This window comes from Cicer arietinum, chromosome 2 (assembly GCF_000331145.2).
Source record: "Cicer arietinum cultivar CDC Frontier isolate Library 1 chromosome 2, Cicar.CDCFrontier_v2.0, whole genome shotgun sequence".
NCBI lineage: Eukaryota > Viridiplantae > Streptophyta > Magnoliopsida > Fabales > Fabaceae > Cicer > Cicer arietinum.
Window position 1 is genome coordinate 39,873,828 of NC_021161.2, and position 14,609 is coordinate 39,888,436.

General features: G+C 30.4%; 1 protein-coding gene across 5 annotated transcripts; it reads right to left on the minus strand.

Moving 5' to 3' along the window:
- Window positions 1-5,476: 5,476 nt before the first annotated feature.
- LOC101509038 (putative disease resistance protein RGA4) lies at window positions 5,477-9,692 on the minus strand. 5 transcript variants are annotated; one of them, XM_012712999.3, is made up of 3 exons: window positions 6,368-9,692; window positions 6,233-6,260; window positions 5,477-6,132 (listed from the first exon to the last, which is right to left on the minus strand). In XM_012712999.3, the coding sequence occupies exon 1, from the start codon at window positions 9,467-9,469 to the stop codon at window positions 6,458-6,460; it is 3,012 nt and encodes a 1,003-aa protein (XP_012568453.1). In that variant the 5' UTR covers window positions 9,470-9,692; the 3' UTR covers window positions 5,477-6,132; window positions 6,233-6,260; window positions 6,368-6,457. The 5 variants fall into 5 exon arrangements, with proteins under 5 accessions (XP_012568453.1, XP_073221375.1, XP_012568451.1 ...); XM_073365274.1 differs by having other exon boundaries at window positions 6,343-9,692; XM_012712997.3 differs by having other exon boundaries at window positions 5,477-6,260.
- Window positions 9,693-14,609: the final 4,917 nt, after the last annotated feature.

A 14,609-nucleotide genomic window follows, 5' to 3' on the forward strand; every position in this document is an offset into this window, starting at 1 on the left:
TGGTCAAAGGGTTAGATACCTTTATTAACAATCTCAATTGTCTCATTCTCAACTTTTGATTCTGTTAAGACATTTTCTTAAATAATTCATGACTTTCTTGACTGGATTCACCCAAAGATTTTGTTTTGTTACTTTCATCAATTTCTAGTATTTTCAAACAAGATTATGTTACATTACTTACCTAACAATCTGTTTTTTTTTTCTTTCAAATTATTTAGAAAATCCAAATTTGCAATTTTTAATTATTGAGCATCACCTTCTTCTATTTTCCCCCTTGAAGACGATTACAAAAAAAATATGAGTTTTTTCAAAGAAAGTGACATCCATATTTACAAAAGTCTTTTTGAAAATAGGTTCAAAACATTTGTATCCTTTTTGATTTGATTCATAGCCAATATAAACACATTTTCTTGCTTTAGACTCAAGTTTTCCTTAATTCTGATCATGAATATGAACAAAAACAGTACATCTAAATATCCTTAGAGGTAAAGTGTATTAAAATTTATGTTTAATTGCAGTTTTAGTCCTTCTATTTTTACTGATTCATGAAATTAACTCCCTATTTTAAAAATCGATAGTTTCAGTTCCTCCCTCTAATTTTTTAACTAAAAAATGATGACAGAGAATGCTTTAAATAATGTGACATATGTTATGATGATGTAAAAATGATAATGTAGAACTTAATAAACAGACAAATTTTTTCCTCCCCTCTATATAAAGACAGGCAAATTGCACATGTACTTAACAAACTCATCTTCATTTTCCCAACAATTCCCTTGCTTGCTTGCACTGTCTTTTTGCAGGGCCGACCATGGGCTTGTGCATGCAGACCAACCGCACGGGGCCCAATTTTTTTAAGAGTACTATAGGACCAAAAAAATATTACTAAGAGATAAAAGTTCACCCTGCACTATATGACTCATAACCAAAAAAACACATAATTCAGAAACATAATATGATTTTAGGGAAAAAAAAAAGGTCTAGATTTTTTGACAAAAAAAGAAGGAACAAAAGAAATAGAATCAAACTTTCAATGTTATTGCTGTTATTTATAAGTTTTTAAATTAAGAATAGTTTTTTTAAGTTTTTAGTATTTTTTATTAGGGGTCCAATTTTTAAGATTATAATATAATCTTCAAAATATCTCAGATGATCTTACTTTCTTGTCATTATAATAAGTCATAATTTCCTTACTAACTCAATTATTGCTTACTTTGAAAAACAAAAATATCTCAAGGGTATCTTTTGTGAACCAAATACAAGACCAGTAAATAATATCATAACAACAACAAATTACAAATTGGATGTATAATATTTAACCGAAAGAAAAACATGAAAAGCAAAACTCATTGAAAGAGACATAAAATTTATCATGAATTATAAATTCAATTCCCCAAACAAATGGGATATTATGAACACGTTCACTTATTGAACTGATAAGTAAGAAAATGGAATAAAATAAAAAATACAAATATCAGGGGAAGATAAAAGAGAAACTAACAAGCAGTGCAAGACCATAGTGAAGAGACAAGAGTGCCATATCTTGCAAACACAGTAAAAAAAGATTGTTACTGCACTATAAGAAACACAAAAAAAAAGAAGGGTGAGGGGGGAAGAGAGAACCTACTGGATCTGATAGAAATGTGGCAAAGGGGAAGCAACAAGCAAAGAGAAGACCAGTGGTGGTGGAAGCATATAAGAATAAACAAATTGAATCAATGGTAGTTTACCTAGTGATGATAGCACACAATTATTACATCCGAAGTTGAAGATCAACTAAATTACTAAGAGTTCTGATACATTTTGGGAAGCATAATCCATCGTAGTTAAGTATTTTCAACCTCTTGAGATTTAGGTGAGGTTGAAGCCCTTCAAGTATTTGTTCAACATTAGTAGCAGGTGTCTCAGTTTCACCATTGTTGTTCCATGACAAGCATAATTCTTGGAGGTCTTTTTTACTATCAAATTCGCATGTCGAGCTTCAGATAAACTGCTAACATTTCTTAGGCCTTGGATGCTTAGTTTTCCTCCAAGCATTAGATCATGTAGCTCTCCCAAGCCATACCCTTTCTCAAATCGAACAATGTATAAACTTAATGTTTTCATCCAGTAAAGACCAAAGCCTACTATCTTTAGTTTCCAGCCATTCATGTTCTTCACTCCTTGAACACATGAGACCTCCCAATGCTTGTGCTGCAAGACACAATCCCCCACACTTCTTTACAATCTCCTTCCCTATTGCGACAAGCTCTTCCGCTCTTCTTTGTCATGTCGAAATGCATATTGTTTGAACAACAACCAACATTCATCATCAGAGAGACCAACCAATTGATGAACTTGGCATGTTCCCGTGATTTCAGCTTTTGAGCTTTGACTTGATTCCAGAAACAGTGGCAAATTCATCTAATTTGGTTATTTCTCAAAACATGAACTTGGTGAACGGGGCAAATGATGCAACACGGTATCGTGTTGGTATCATTAACACGTGTCGGCACCGAAACACGCCTTCGATCAGAAGTGTAGCTGCTATACAACTATATTGAGGGGATTTGAACTCGGTACCTTGAGGTCACAAGGTTATCTCTTACTTCTGATGTAGCATCTCAAGTTTATATAATGGGAAATTAATAATTTTAGTGTTTTATATAATAGTATTATACTTATGAAGTAATAACTCAATTTAGAAGTGTACAAAAGAAATTGGCATAATATTTTGAGATTTACAGATTAATGTATGAGTCTATATGAATGTTAATTGGCATAATGGTTGGACCTTTTGCTTATTATCTGATGTAGCTTAAATTCAAGTTCAATAAATTATACATAAATTCCATTTTATAAATCCTTAATAAAGTTGGTAGTTCTCCCTAACTTTGAATAAGGTGTGCCTCTCCTAATCTAATTTTTTACATCCAAATTTACCTTCAATCAACTTAATGAAACATATTCCAGAGAAACTATTTTAACAATTATATTCTATGAAGTTCAATGCCAAATCCAATATCAAAATTTAGTCCTGACAACAAGGATAACAATTACCACAAATTGCCTTCATCCACACACTTCCTACAGTTGATGAGCTGCACTAACATGTCCCGATTCATCCATTCAACACACTTCCATTAAAAAATTTAATCGTGATATATAAATGAAAAGCTAAATAGACATAGAAAACAAAAATTATTCCCCACACCATTTACACAATTGCACAATCATATATATTCATATAGAATAATCCCTAATGCCACCGTTATTAATCATAATTCTCCTTCTCCAATTTAAAAATAAAAAGTCTTTCTTGATTTGAATTTTATTCCTAAAAGTAATTCATTTTCATCATTTTCGGTTACTTAATATATTAATGGATGTGGCTATTGTTTTCACTTTTTCTATTATTAAACTTTACTTTATAAAAAAAACTTTTTCGTCTCATTAAACTTCTTTGTCTTCTAGGCTAATTAAACATATTTACTAATTAACATTAATCTATTATCATCAATGTATTTTTTTTAATTTCTCAATTAGTTTGTAACATAAAATTTAATTGGTAATTGAATTATTTTTATTCTAAACTAAAGTATGGCATTCATCCTATTTGATAATTCTTCAATTTTTACAATATTGCAATTATCACAATTTGCATTGTCAGTTTACCATCTATCAATGCATGTGACTATTGCTTTCACTTTTTTGGTTACTAAACTTCTTTGCTTTGTAAAATAAATTTTTTTTGTCTCACTAAACTTCTTTGTCTTTTAAACTTAAATATATCTACTAATTAACATTTAATCACGCACTCTTCCTCAATAAATTTGTTAACGTTAATCTATTATCATCAATGTGTTCTTTTTAATTTATCAATCAATTTGTAACATAGATTTTAAATAATCAATTCATTCACTCTATTTGGTAATTAAATTATTGTTTATTCTAAACCAAAGTACTGCATTCATCCTATTTGATAATTCGTCAATTTTTACCATATTGTAATGGCCACAATTTGCAGTGTCAGTTTAGCACACACCGTTACAATTTAGTAGAGTTTGCATTTAAGATTCATTGTAATTTCTTACACGATCAAATTTGTCAGTTTAGATTTGTGTTTTTCAATTTCAAGTCTCTATTGAGATTTTCCGTTTTAGATTTCTTGTATTGAAGAAGTAAAATTGGCGTTCTCTTCAATTTTCAACCAACAATATTGGGTAGCTACCATGGTAATGTTATCTTATTTTTTAATTAATTACTTTTTATGGTTTTGTACTATGATTTGACTGTGCTTTTGCATTTCATGTTTGATAAGTCTATATTTCATGTTTGATAAATCTACATGTTTTCTATACAACTGTATTGTATCGATTAATTATTGTGTAAATGTGAATGTGATTTAAGTAACCGTAAAAATAATTGATTCAACATCCAAATTATTGTCATTGGGATAATTGATTCAACATTCAAATTATTGTCATTGGACGTTGACGTTGCTAAGAGTACTACTCCAAGATGGAAAATCATTCTATATATAAATTATTTACTATGTTAAACATAGTTTGGTTAGTGAACTGATAGACAACGAAATAATTTAAGCAAATCTATGACACTGAACTAACTCTACTAATTTATTTTTATGGGTGTTAATTTTTATTTCATTTTTAGTGTGTATTAGCTCATGTAATATTATTGAGTATATACCAATGCAAATAAGATTTATGCAATTTCTACAAATAGACATCTTAATTATTATTATGGTGTCTATTTCATTGTCATAACACAATTTTGTTAAACTTTAATGTTTTCGAACATCAATTGCCATTTGCATATTTGAAAACAATTTACACAATTTTGAACTTTTCGATCTCTTAGTAAAATACATTGATGAACAATTCATTCTTTCATTAAATCTTACTTCTACGATATCAAAATAATTTTATATATCTCCAAACTCAACTTCTAACATGCTGATATTTTACAACATATCTATTTAAAATATAATTTTTCACTCAAAATTAACACTTTTAACACTCAACACAATTTAATAAAAAAAATTAAATTAATTTCCCGGAAAAACCCGTGCAATGCGCGGGTATACATCTAACTATAATTTAAAACAACTTTATGCATATTGAATTTGCTGAAAAATTTCAATAAAACCCTTTTCCCCACTATTGGCTTTATTATTTCAAAATGTGGATATTACCAAATTTGTGAACCAGCTATTTGGCTTTGCTAACTTTCCTAAACCCAAAAGTAAAACAACAACAAAAGAAAAAAAGCTATAAACATGAATTTTCAAGTCAGTATCCAGATTGAACTTCTAATATACCTTTCAATGTTATGCGTACGTTATTTCACCTTTCCACCATCATTTCAAAGCAATAAACATAAATGAATCTAGTCACACACACACATGTGACAAAAAGCAAACCAGATAGAAGCTTTTTAAGAAAAACAAGTACTCAATCATGCAAGCATGACCAAATAAGCAATAGTGAGATGTAGAAACATTGAATATAGTTCATAATGAAGAAGAGGTCACACTGCCCAATGTGAAAAGGGACTAAAATCATTGCCAAGGATCTAAAATATGAATACCAGAGTCTGATATTTCAAGGAATGGAATAAGAAAATGTAGACCTGCTCAATAGAGTACGAGAAATACAGACCTTTCGCATTATATCTACAAGACGGACGTGGTCCACACGATGGGCAAGCACATTAACAACATCATTTATAATATCAGGATGTTCTTGCAAGTAGAAGCAAGCAGCCTTATAATATAGTTAACGTTGGCAACATCAACTATAATATCTTTGAATTGCATATGGTCCCATACTTCTGGAGAGTGATTCATTAAATGGTTGCAGCATTGTTAAACTCATCATAGTGAATGCATAGGTACATGATGTTCATCACACACCTAAAAAGCTTGGGAATGTTGAGCCAGGTTGAGAACAACTTAATGTGCTCCATTAAATTCTCAGGACGATATCTTGCATAAAGAACTCCCAACTCAGTAAAGATACCCATGTGGGCACGCACCAGTCCTAGCCCACTCCATTAGAGAGATGGGTTCATTGAAGCGTCCTCTTTTCTGATAATACTTTCTAACTTCTTCCATGTGGGCACACACCAGTCCTAACATGTTTACTTACTAAATTGATAAGAAAATGAAATAAAATAAAATAATGGAAACTTACCTGTGAAAGACAAAAGAAAACTAGCATGACAACTATACCATGGTGCAGAGATACGAGTGGCAAATCCTGCAAAAACAATACCAGAGATTGTTACTTCACGATAAGAAACAAATTCAAAAGAAGGGAGGAGGGGGAAGAGAGAGCCTGCCAGTTTAGTTGGAAATGTGACAAACCAGAAAGAGCAACAAACAAAGGGAACGACAATGGTGATGGAAGTAGGTAAGAGTAAAAAAGCTGAATCAATGCTCTTCAAACGTATCTGTTTATTCCCTCCAACCAATATTTAATTTTGGAATATGCGCTATCTTGTCCCAGTCCTCCCCTGTTCCCTCCTTGCACCGCTCCTCTAATGTTGGGCACTCGCGAATTTCTAGCACCTCAAGTGAAGTGAGGTACTGCATACCTTCCGGCAAGTATCTCAATCCTTCACAGTAAATAATCTTCATGGTTCGAAGGGATTGTAGACCTTCACAAATTTGCTCTGGTGAAGGCTCAAGCTCAATTGGTAACTCCTTCAGTTTTGGGAAATCAAATACTTTCAAAGTTTGAAGACAAGTAAGGTTTCTCAACATCCTCTCTGGGAAGGATGTTATTTGGTTACCTCCATACAAGTCAAGGTTGGTAAGACCATAGAAGGTAGAAATTGACTTCAGTAACTCATTGTTACATCCATATACTGAGAGGTCTTTTACAGATGGAAGACATGGCAATCCAAGTTTAGGGCAATTGAAGATTGTCAAACTAGAAAGACAATGAAACATCTCTTCTCTTTCCACTTTCAACAACCCTTCTAAGTTTGGTAACTCTTTTAACGAGAGTACCTCCAGAGATGGGAAAACCCTCACCTCCATACCATTGTGAGATTCATCATCATCATCCATGTATTTCACATTATGCATTTGGCATAATTCGAGTTGTTTTAGAGATGGTAGTTTACCAAGGGGTGAAAGCCGCACACAGTTCTTGCAATCCCTAAGCTCAAGAGCAACTAAACTACTAAGAAAATTGATCCAAGTAGGGAAGTATAATCCTTGATAGCAATGTATTTTCAACCACTTGAGGTTTGTGTGAGGTTGAAGCCCTTCAAGTACTTGTTGAGCACTAATAGTAGGGGTCTCACTAAATCCACAATTGCTTTTCCATGACAAGCATAATTCACGGAGGTCTTTTTTACACATCAAATTGGCCTCTTGAGCTTCAGATAAACTACCAACATTTTGTAATCCTTTGATATTCAGTTTTCCTCCCAGGTTAAGATCACATAACTCTGCCAATGTATGTCCTCCCTCTAAACTAACAAAGTATACACTTAATGTTCTTAAAGAAGATAATTTTCCTATGTACGGAAACATGCGAGACAATGAATAACAACCTTCAATGACTAGATGTCTAAGATTTTGTAAGCAAGCCAGGCGCTTCGGTAGACAACTCAGTTTTACAAAATTTATTATTTTCAAGATTTCCAAATTTTGTAAACTGTAAATTGAGTCAGGGAAGATTTTTATGTCAAGACCACGAAGCTCCAAATACCTCAAATGAATTAAACTTCCGAGTGATGATATCGGGAGAGAGGTGGTGCATAAAACCCGAAGAGAATGGTTATATGGGAAGTACTTAGGTTTTATTTTCTTATAATAATTGAACTGAAACAATGTCCGTAAGGATTCTATTTTTTTGAAGGCACCCTTATTAAATGATAACAGACTAGTAGAATGAAAACTAATATGATGTGTGCCTTCTGACAAATTAGTCATGTTTGCATTCTCCAAAATCATACATTCTTGCGCCATGACTGATTGAGCAAGATCATGGACAAGATCATGCATTTTGAAAGAAATGTTTTCTAAATAATCATTTATTTGGATGTCTTGAAAGAATGATTTTTGGCATAATTCATTCCAAATCATACTACCAACATCTTCAACCTCCAAATTTTCCCTAGATGCAATAAACCCATTAGCCATCCAAAGATGAATCAATTCTTCCTTCATGATTTTCATACCTTTGGGAAATATGGCACAAAAAGCAAAACACTGCTTTAAGGTCGGGGTTAGATGAAAGTAGCTCAACCTTAATGCAGGCAAAATAGAATTCTCGTGTGGTAAAGCCCAAAGCTTACTCTCTTTAATTTCAAGCCATTCCTTTTCCCCGCTCCTTGAGCTCATTAGACCTCCCAAAGCCTGTGCAGCAAGAGGCAATCCACCACACTTCTTAACTATGTCCTTGCCTATTGCCACAAGCTCTGCACGCTCTTCTCTATCATGTCGAAATGCATATTGTTTGAACAACAACCAACATTCATTTTCAGAGAGACCTGACAAAAGGTGAGCTTGGCATGTTCCCATGATTTCCGCCACAACTTCATCACGGGTGGAAACTAAAATGGAACTACCTTTGGATCCGCACAACAATACAGATTTCAACTTATTCCATTTCTCTTGGCTTAATCCAAATTCCAGTTGTTGATTTTGGTTCCACACATCGTCCAAAACCAGCAAATATCTTTTACCTTGAAACAACTCTTGCACCTTTCTTTGTATTACATCTAAATTCAGAAAATCACACTTCTCTCTTGTGATAGATTCTATAACAGAACACAGAATCCTCTTGACCGAAAAAACCTCAGAAACACAAATCCAAATTTTTGTATTAAAATTGCTACTCACCCTATCATCATTGTAGACCAATTGAGAAAGAGTTGTTTTTCCAACACCACCTAAGCCAACTATAGGATAGACAGAAAGAAAGTCAGAGTCCCTTGCTTGGGTGAGAAGAAACTCAACAATCTTGTCTTTATCATTTTCTCGTCCATATACTTTGGGTTCAGCAATAATGGAGCTGGTTTGGCGCCATTCAGCCACTTCAATTGAGCTTTCCCTAACAGTAACGTCCTCTCGTAGAAGAAACTTGTTCTTACATTCAGCAATCTGATCAAATCTACGTGTAATTTCTTTGAACTTGTTTCCAATCTCATGACGAAACATGATGTTCTTTGGTTTGAAAGAGGATGAGCCCCTAAGTCGACGAGATTGAGTGGAAAATTGATCAAGAATATCATCGAGCACGTAGACTGCATCTTTGAGTTGTTGCAGCCACAACATAATAGAGCGGTCGGTGAGTTGTCTGTGGTCAGCATCTTGAAGAACGGCCTTGATCAAATCTAAGGTGGTTGATAGCTTTTGAGCCTTTGATTTGATTCCAGAAAGGGTGGAAAATTCATTACGAAGAAGAGACGTCAAATTCTCAAATACAACTCCAAGTATGGGATCGGCCATTTTTGTGAAACAGTTGAAAAGTGAAGAAGGATTCAGTTTCAAAGAGGGAAACAATCGGTAGTAAGTATAAGGCTATCAAATTAGCAAGTAGTTGCTCAACGGGATCATAAAGTATTCATTTCGGAGCAATATCCACCAAGCAAAACTTTGGTTTACTCTGTGTCTTTGACTTTGATTACTCGGTAACAAAAGTTTGTTGTTTGTTTTAAGCAACAAAAATCAATCCTAATATTATTTAATCTCTATTATATCATTTAACTTTTATAATTAAATGTTAGAAATTAATTGATATGTTATTTAGCTCATTAATTAATTATTTATTTAAATATGAGTATATATATAAATTGGTCTTTGAATTATAAATTTTAAAATAATCTCTACTTAAATTTGTATATATAGTTGAAGATTATATTATACATTCATTTCATAGTCGATACAAGTGAGAGATTGGAGGATGCAGACCAACTGTGGCGCGGCGACCTATAGGAGAAGTAGAGAAAGAGAAGTAGCAACTTCTCTCTCTAAATTCAATGTTATTATTTGGTATCTTTTATTACTTTTGCATTGTACGAACTCTAGCTTCAATCGAAATATTCACTCCAATTAATTTAGATATTGACTTATGTTTTGCGCTTCAACATTTGATACATTAAGTTAAGATTGAATTGTGTTTATATTTTATAAATATTACTATTTAAATTTAAAAGCAAAGATAATTAGTAGATAACATTTGTTGAATGATATAGTATAAGTAGATAAATTATATAATACACATGTGAGGTAAGTCTTGTACTATGTATAAATTTTTATTGATTATCGGATAAATAAGTTCTACAATTGGATCCAATGAGATATGATGAGACTTAATGATTCAATTGTGAAAAATAAACTTATATATAGTATAAGATGATCTTACTTATGTACATTAGACAAAACATTCAAAATAATCATCTTTAGTATGAAGTTTATTATAGATTTCTATCACCTTTGTCGGATGTGTTCAAGACGATTGAGAATGATTTAAAATATCAAAGTTATGATATTTATTTGAACTAATTATTTTTGCTTTATATTTAAATTTGCATCATATACTCAAAGATAATTTACTTTCTACCCATATACTAAAATTTCTCAAATATTATCCATAAAAATACATTGAAAAACACCTATATTTGATGTGGTGTTTAAGTGAATGATCACTATAATCTTACTTGTTTAAATAAAAATAAAATGAACAAACATCAAGCGGTTAATTTTGAACTCTTTGTAAATAAAATAGACAGTCAATTTCGAAAGTTATGTTAGAATTTGTATAAACCAAATTACCTCACTGTCTATTAATATTTATGTGCTCATATTTGATATTAAACCAATTATATTTTTCTAAGATTAAAAAAATGATCAGTTTTCATTTGATAATATTTTGAGAGTTTTCAATGTAACATATATGATAGATCCTTTAGTAAAGCAATATGAAATGAAATTTATGAGTTGTAAATATTAAAACATAGGAAAAGTAAAACATCAAAATTGAAAAAGTTTAAAAATAGGCATTAATAAAAATTGTTACGTCATTGAAGAAAAATTAATGAGTATTATGCAATTACTTTTAAATAGTATATTTGGGGAATATCACTTTAAAATATTAAAAAGAACAATTATATTATAATAAGTTAGACTAATAATATAAAAATTACCAATTTATTACATTATGAACTCTAAAAATTTAAGACATTATAACAATGAAGCTTTAGTCTCACAGATTGAGCTCTTTCAACTTGGTAATTGAATGAACTTTTCCAATCTTTTTCAAGTGCATGGTCAGATGCTACAATTAAAACTCAATAGTTGCTATTATGGAAGCGGAGAGGAGAAAGAAGGCAAAGAGGATGTGGGAAATTATATGATATGATGGACTTAAGCTACAATGTAATTTTAAAAGATAAGACCAAATGAGTTTAGTAGACAAATGAGAGTTACCAAATTTACAATAAATATAAGAAAATAATATGCTATAAAAATTACAATTTTGCCTATTCAAACTTTGGTCTTTTAATTTTAGTTAGAGATTAAATGGTAATATACTTTGTTGTTTATTTAGTTCAAATAAAAAAAACTGAAGAAAAAACAGCAAAAAAAAACCTAGAAAAAACTGCAAAAAGTAATCCTGCACATGATAAAAACTGCACAAAAGAGCTACCACAAAAAAATCCTGGACTTAAAAGTGTAATAAAAAGTACAACTGAAATATAATTGTCATCTACTTAATTGATTTCCAAAGTAAAAATATTAATAGGACAACAATGTAATTTACATAGAAAACTTAGTAGTTTCAATGAAATTACATAAATGATAAATATAAATAAAAAATGATGGGATACATATTTGTAGGTATTTTATTTATTTATTTATTTATTTATTTCAAACACTATTAAAAAACACATGATAAATATTTGTCAACGATAGATATAAAAAAAAATTGTAGTTTCAATAAAATTACATAAGTGATAAATATAAAAAATCACAGGATAAATATTTATTTGTCTTTATTTTTTTTCTTTCTTCTTTCTTTTTAATTTTAAATACTATTAAAAAACATGAAACAAATATTTGTCAATAATAAATATAAAAAATTAAACAGAACAAATATTGTCAATGATAAATATAAAAATTATAACATAAATATTTACTATTAAATAAATATTTATCATTAATAAATATTAAAAAAAAATATGAGATAAATATTTAAGATGAAGTATATTCTTGATATTTGGATGTGATCATTTATTGTAACCTTTGTATAATCGTTGAATGGGCGATTGCAGGAAAAAATAACACATCATACCTGCTCCATTAACTGCTTCCAAGTACATATAAGTAATAGATTCCAGACAAATTAATTATCAAATCATATATTCTGTGAAGTTTAATTCTTAATCCAAAATCAAAATTTAGTCCTGGCAAAACAGGGGTATCAATTCAAAAGGTTATTTTTCCGTCAACAAAATTAACACTAATACCACAAATTGCCTTCATACACACACACTTGCAACGAAAGGAAAAAATTAGTCCGTTAATAATAAATGTAATGAAAGATATCGCAGTGAAAAATGTACATGTAAGAGGCAAGATGCAAAACACTCTTACTTCCCCTAGAAGCAAGCATGACCAAGTAAGCAATAGTGAGGTGTAGAAAGAATTAATATAATTCACAATGAAGAAGAGGTGGAAGGGTAAAGGAAAAAGTGGTAGAATGATTTTGTAATTTTATTCTTCAGTCTGTTAAAGACCTATATCGATTTGTTATTTGAGAAAGCGTAAAGGAGGAAGTGGTAGATTAATGTACTTATTGGAGGCAATAGATTCGCTATGAACGTAAATTGATTTGAATAAGTCTATTAAATATTAAAATGTCATAAATCTTAATTCATTGAAACTAATGCATTTATTACACAAATTATATTGACTAAGAACCAAAATAAATTAGAATAAACCTAGTAAAGATTCAAATGACCAAAATCTCAATCTATTGAGACTAATACATTTATTGAACAAACTAGATTGGCTGAGAATCTAAATGAATTATAATAAATCTAGTGAAGACCAAAATTACAAAAATCTTAATTCATTGAGATTTATGCACTTATTAGACAAACTACATTAACTAAGAACTAAAATAGATTGAAATAAGCCTATTAAAGGCAAAAATGACAAAACTCTTAATTCATTGATACTAATGCACTTATTAGACTAACTAAATTGACTAACAACAAAAATGGAGTAGAAAAAATCTAATAAAGACTCAAATGATCAAAATCTTAATCTATTGAAACTAGCACTTATTGGACGAACTAAATTGACTAAGAACCTAAATGGATTAGAATAAACCTAATATAGACCAAAATTGTAATCCATTAAGACTTATGCACTTAATTGATGAACTACATTAACTAAGAACCAAAATGAATTTGAATAACCCTATTAGAGACCAAAATGTTAAACCATTGAGACTAATACACTTATTAGATGTCATAAATTAACAAAGAACTAAAATGGGTTAGAATAAGTCTAGTAAAGAACCAAATGATCAAAAATCGTAATCCATTGAAATTTATGCACTTTTTGGACAAAATACATTAACTAAGAATCAAAATGTATTTGAATAAGCTTATTCAAGACCAAAATGATCAAGATCTTAATCTATTGAGACTAATGCATTTATTAAACGAACTAAATTGATTAAGAATCAAAATGAATTAGAATAAACCTAGTGAAGATCAAAATAACCAAACTATTAATCTATTGAGACTTATGCACTTATTATACAAATTACATAAACTAAGAACCAAAATTGATTAGAATAAGTCTCTTTAGGACCCCAAAAAACCAAAATCTTAATCCATTGAGACTAATGTACTTATTGGACAGCCAAAATTGGCTAAGAACTTAAATGAATTTGAATAAACCAAGTGATGGTCAAAATCATCAAAACCATAATCCATTGAGACTTATGCATTTATTTGGATGAACTAAGTTTACAAAATAACCAATCTAGATTAGAATAGACATATTAAAGACCAAAATGTTAGTCCATCGAGACTAACGCACTTATTCGACGAACTAGATTAGCTAAGAACCTAAATGAATTAGAATAAACCTAGTGAAGACTAAAATGACCAAAATTTTAATCTATTGAGACTAATGCATTTATTAGACGAACTACATTGACTAAAAAATAAAATAGATTAGAATAAACCTATTAAAGACCAAAATGACCAAAATCTTAATATATTGAGACTAATGCACCTATTGGATGAACTAGATTGACTATAATGAAAGAAACATAGTGGAAATATCGTTCTCACAAGTTACAAGATGAAAGAAACAAAGTGAGTGTTATTTTTTTTCTTAGGATCGAGATTGTATTATGGGTGTTCGAGCCTATCCATGAAGGGTTTGTGAATTTTGGTTCTTGGTGAGAGAGAAATAGATAAAAAAAATAAAAGATTAAAAAAAATAAAAATAAAAATAAAGAAAAGATTGTCTCATGTTTGGAATAACAAAGAAAAGAGAAAGATAGAAAAAATTTAGTATGAACTATACTTTTTGGGGTACTCTAAAAAAAATTGAGAAGAAAAGG

What these genes read in the sequence shown, in the direction of transcription:
- LOC101509038 (XM_012712999.3), bottom strand. Translation starts at nt 9,469, where the DNA reads ATGGCCGATCCCATACTTGGAGTTGTATTTGAGAATTTGACGTCTCTT.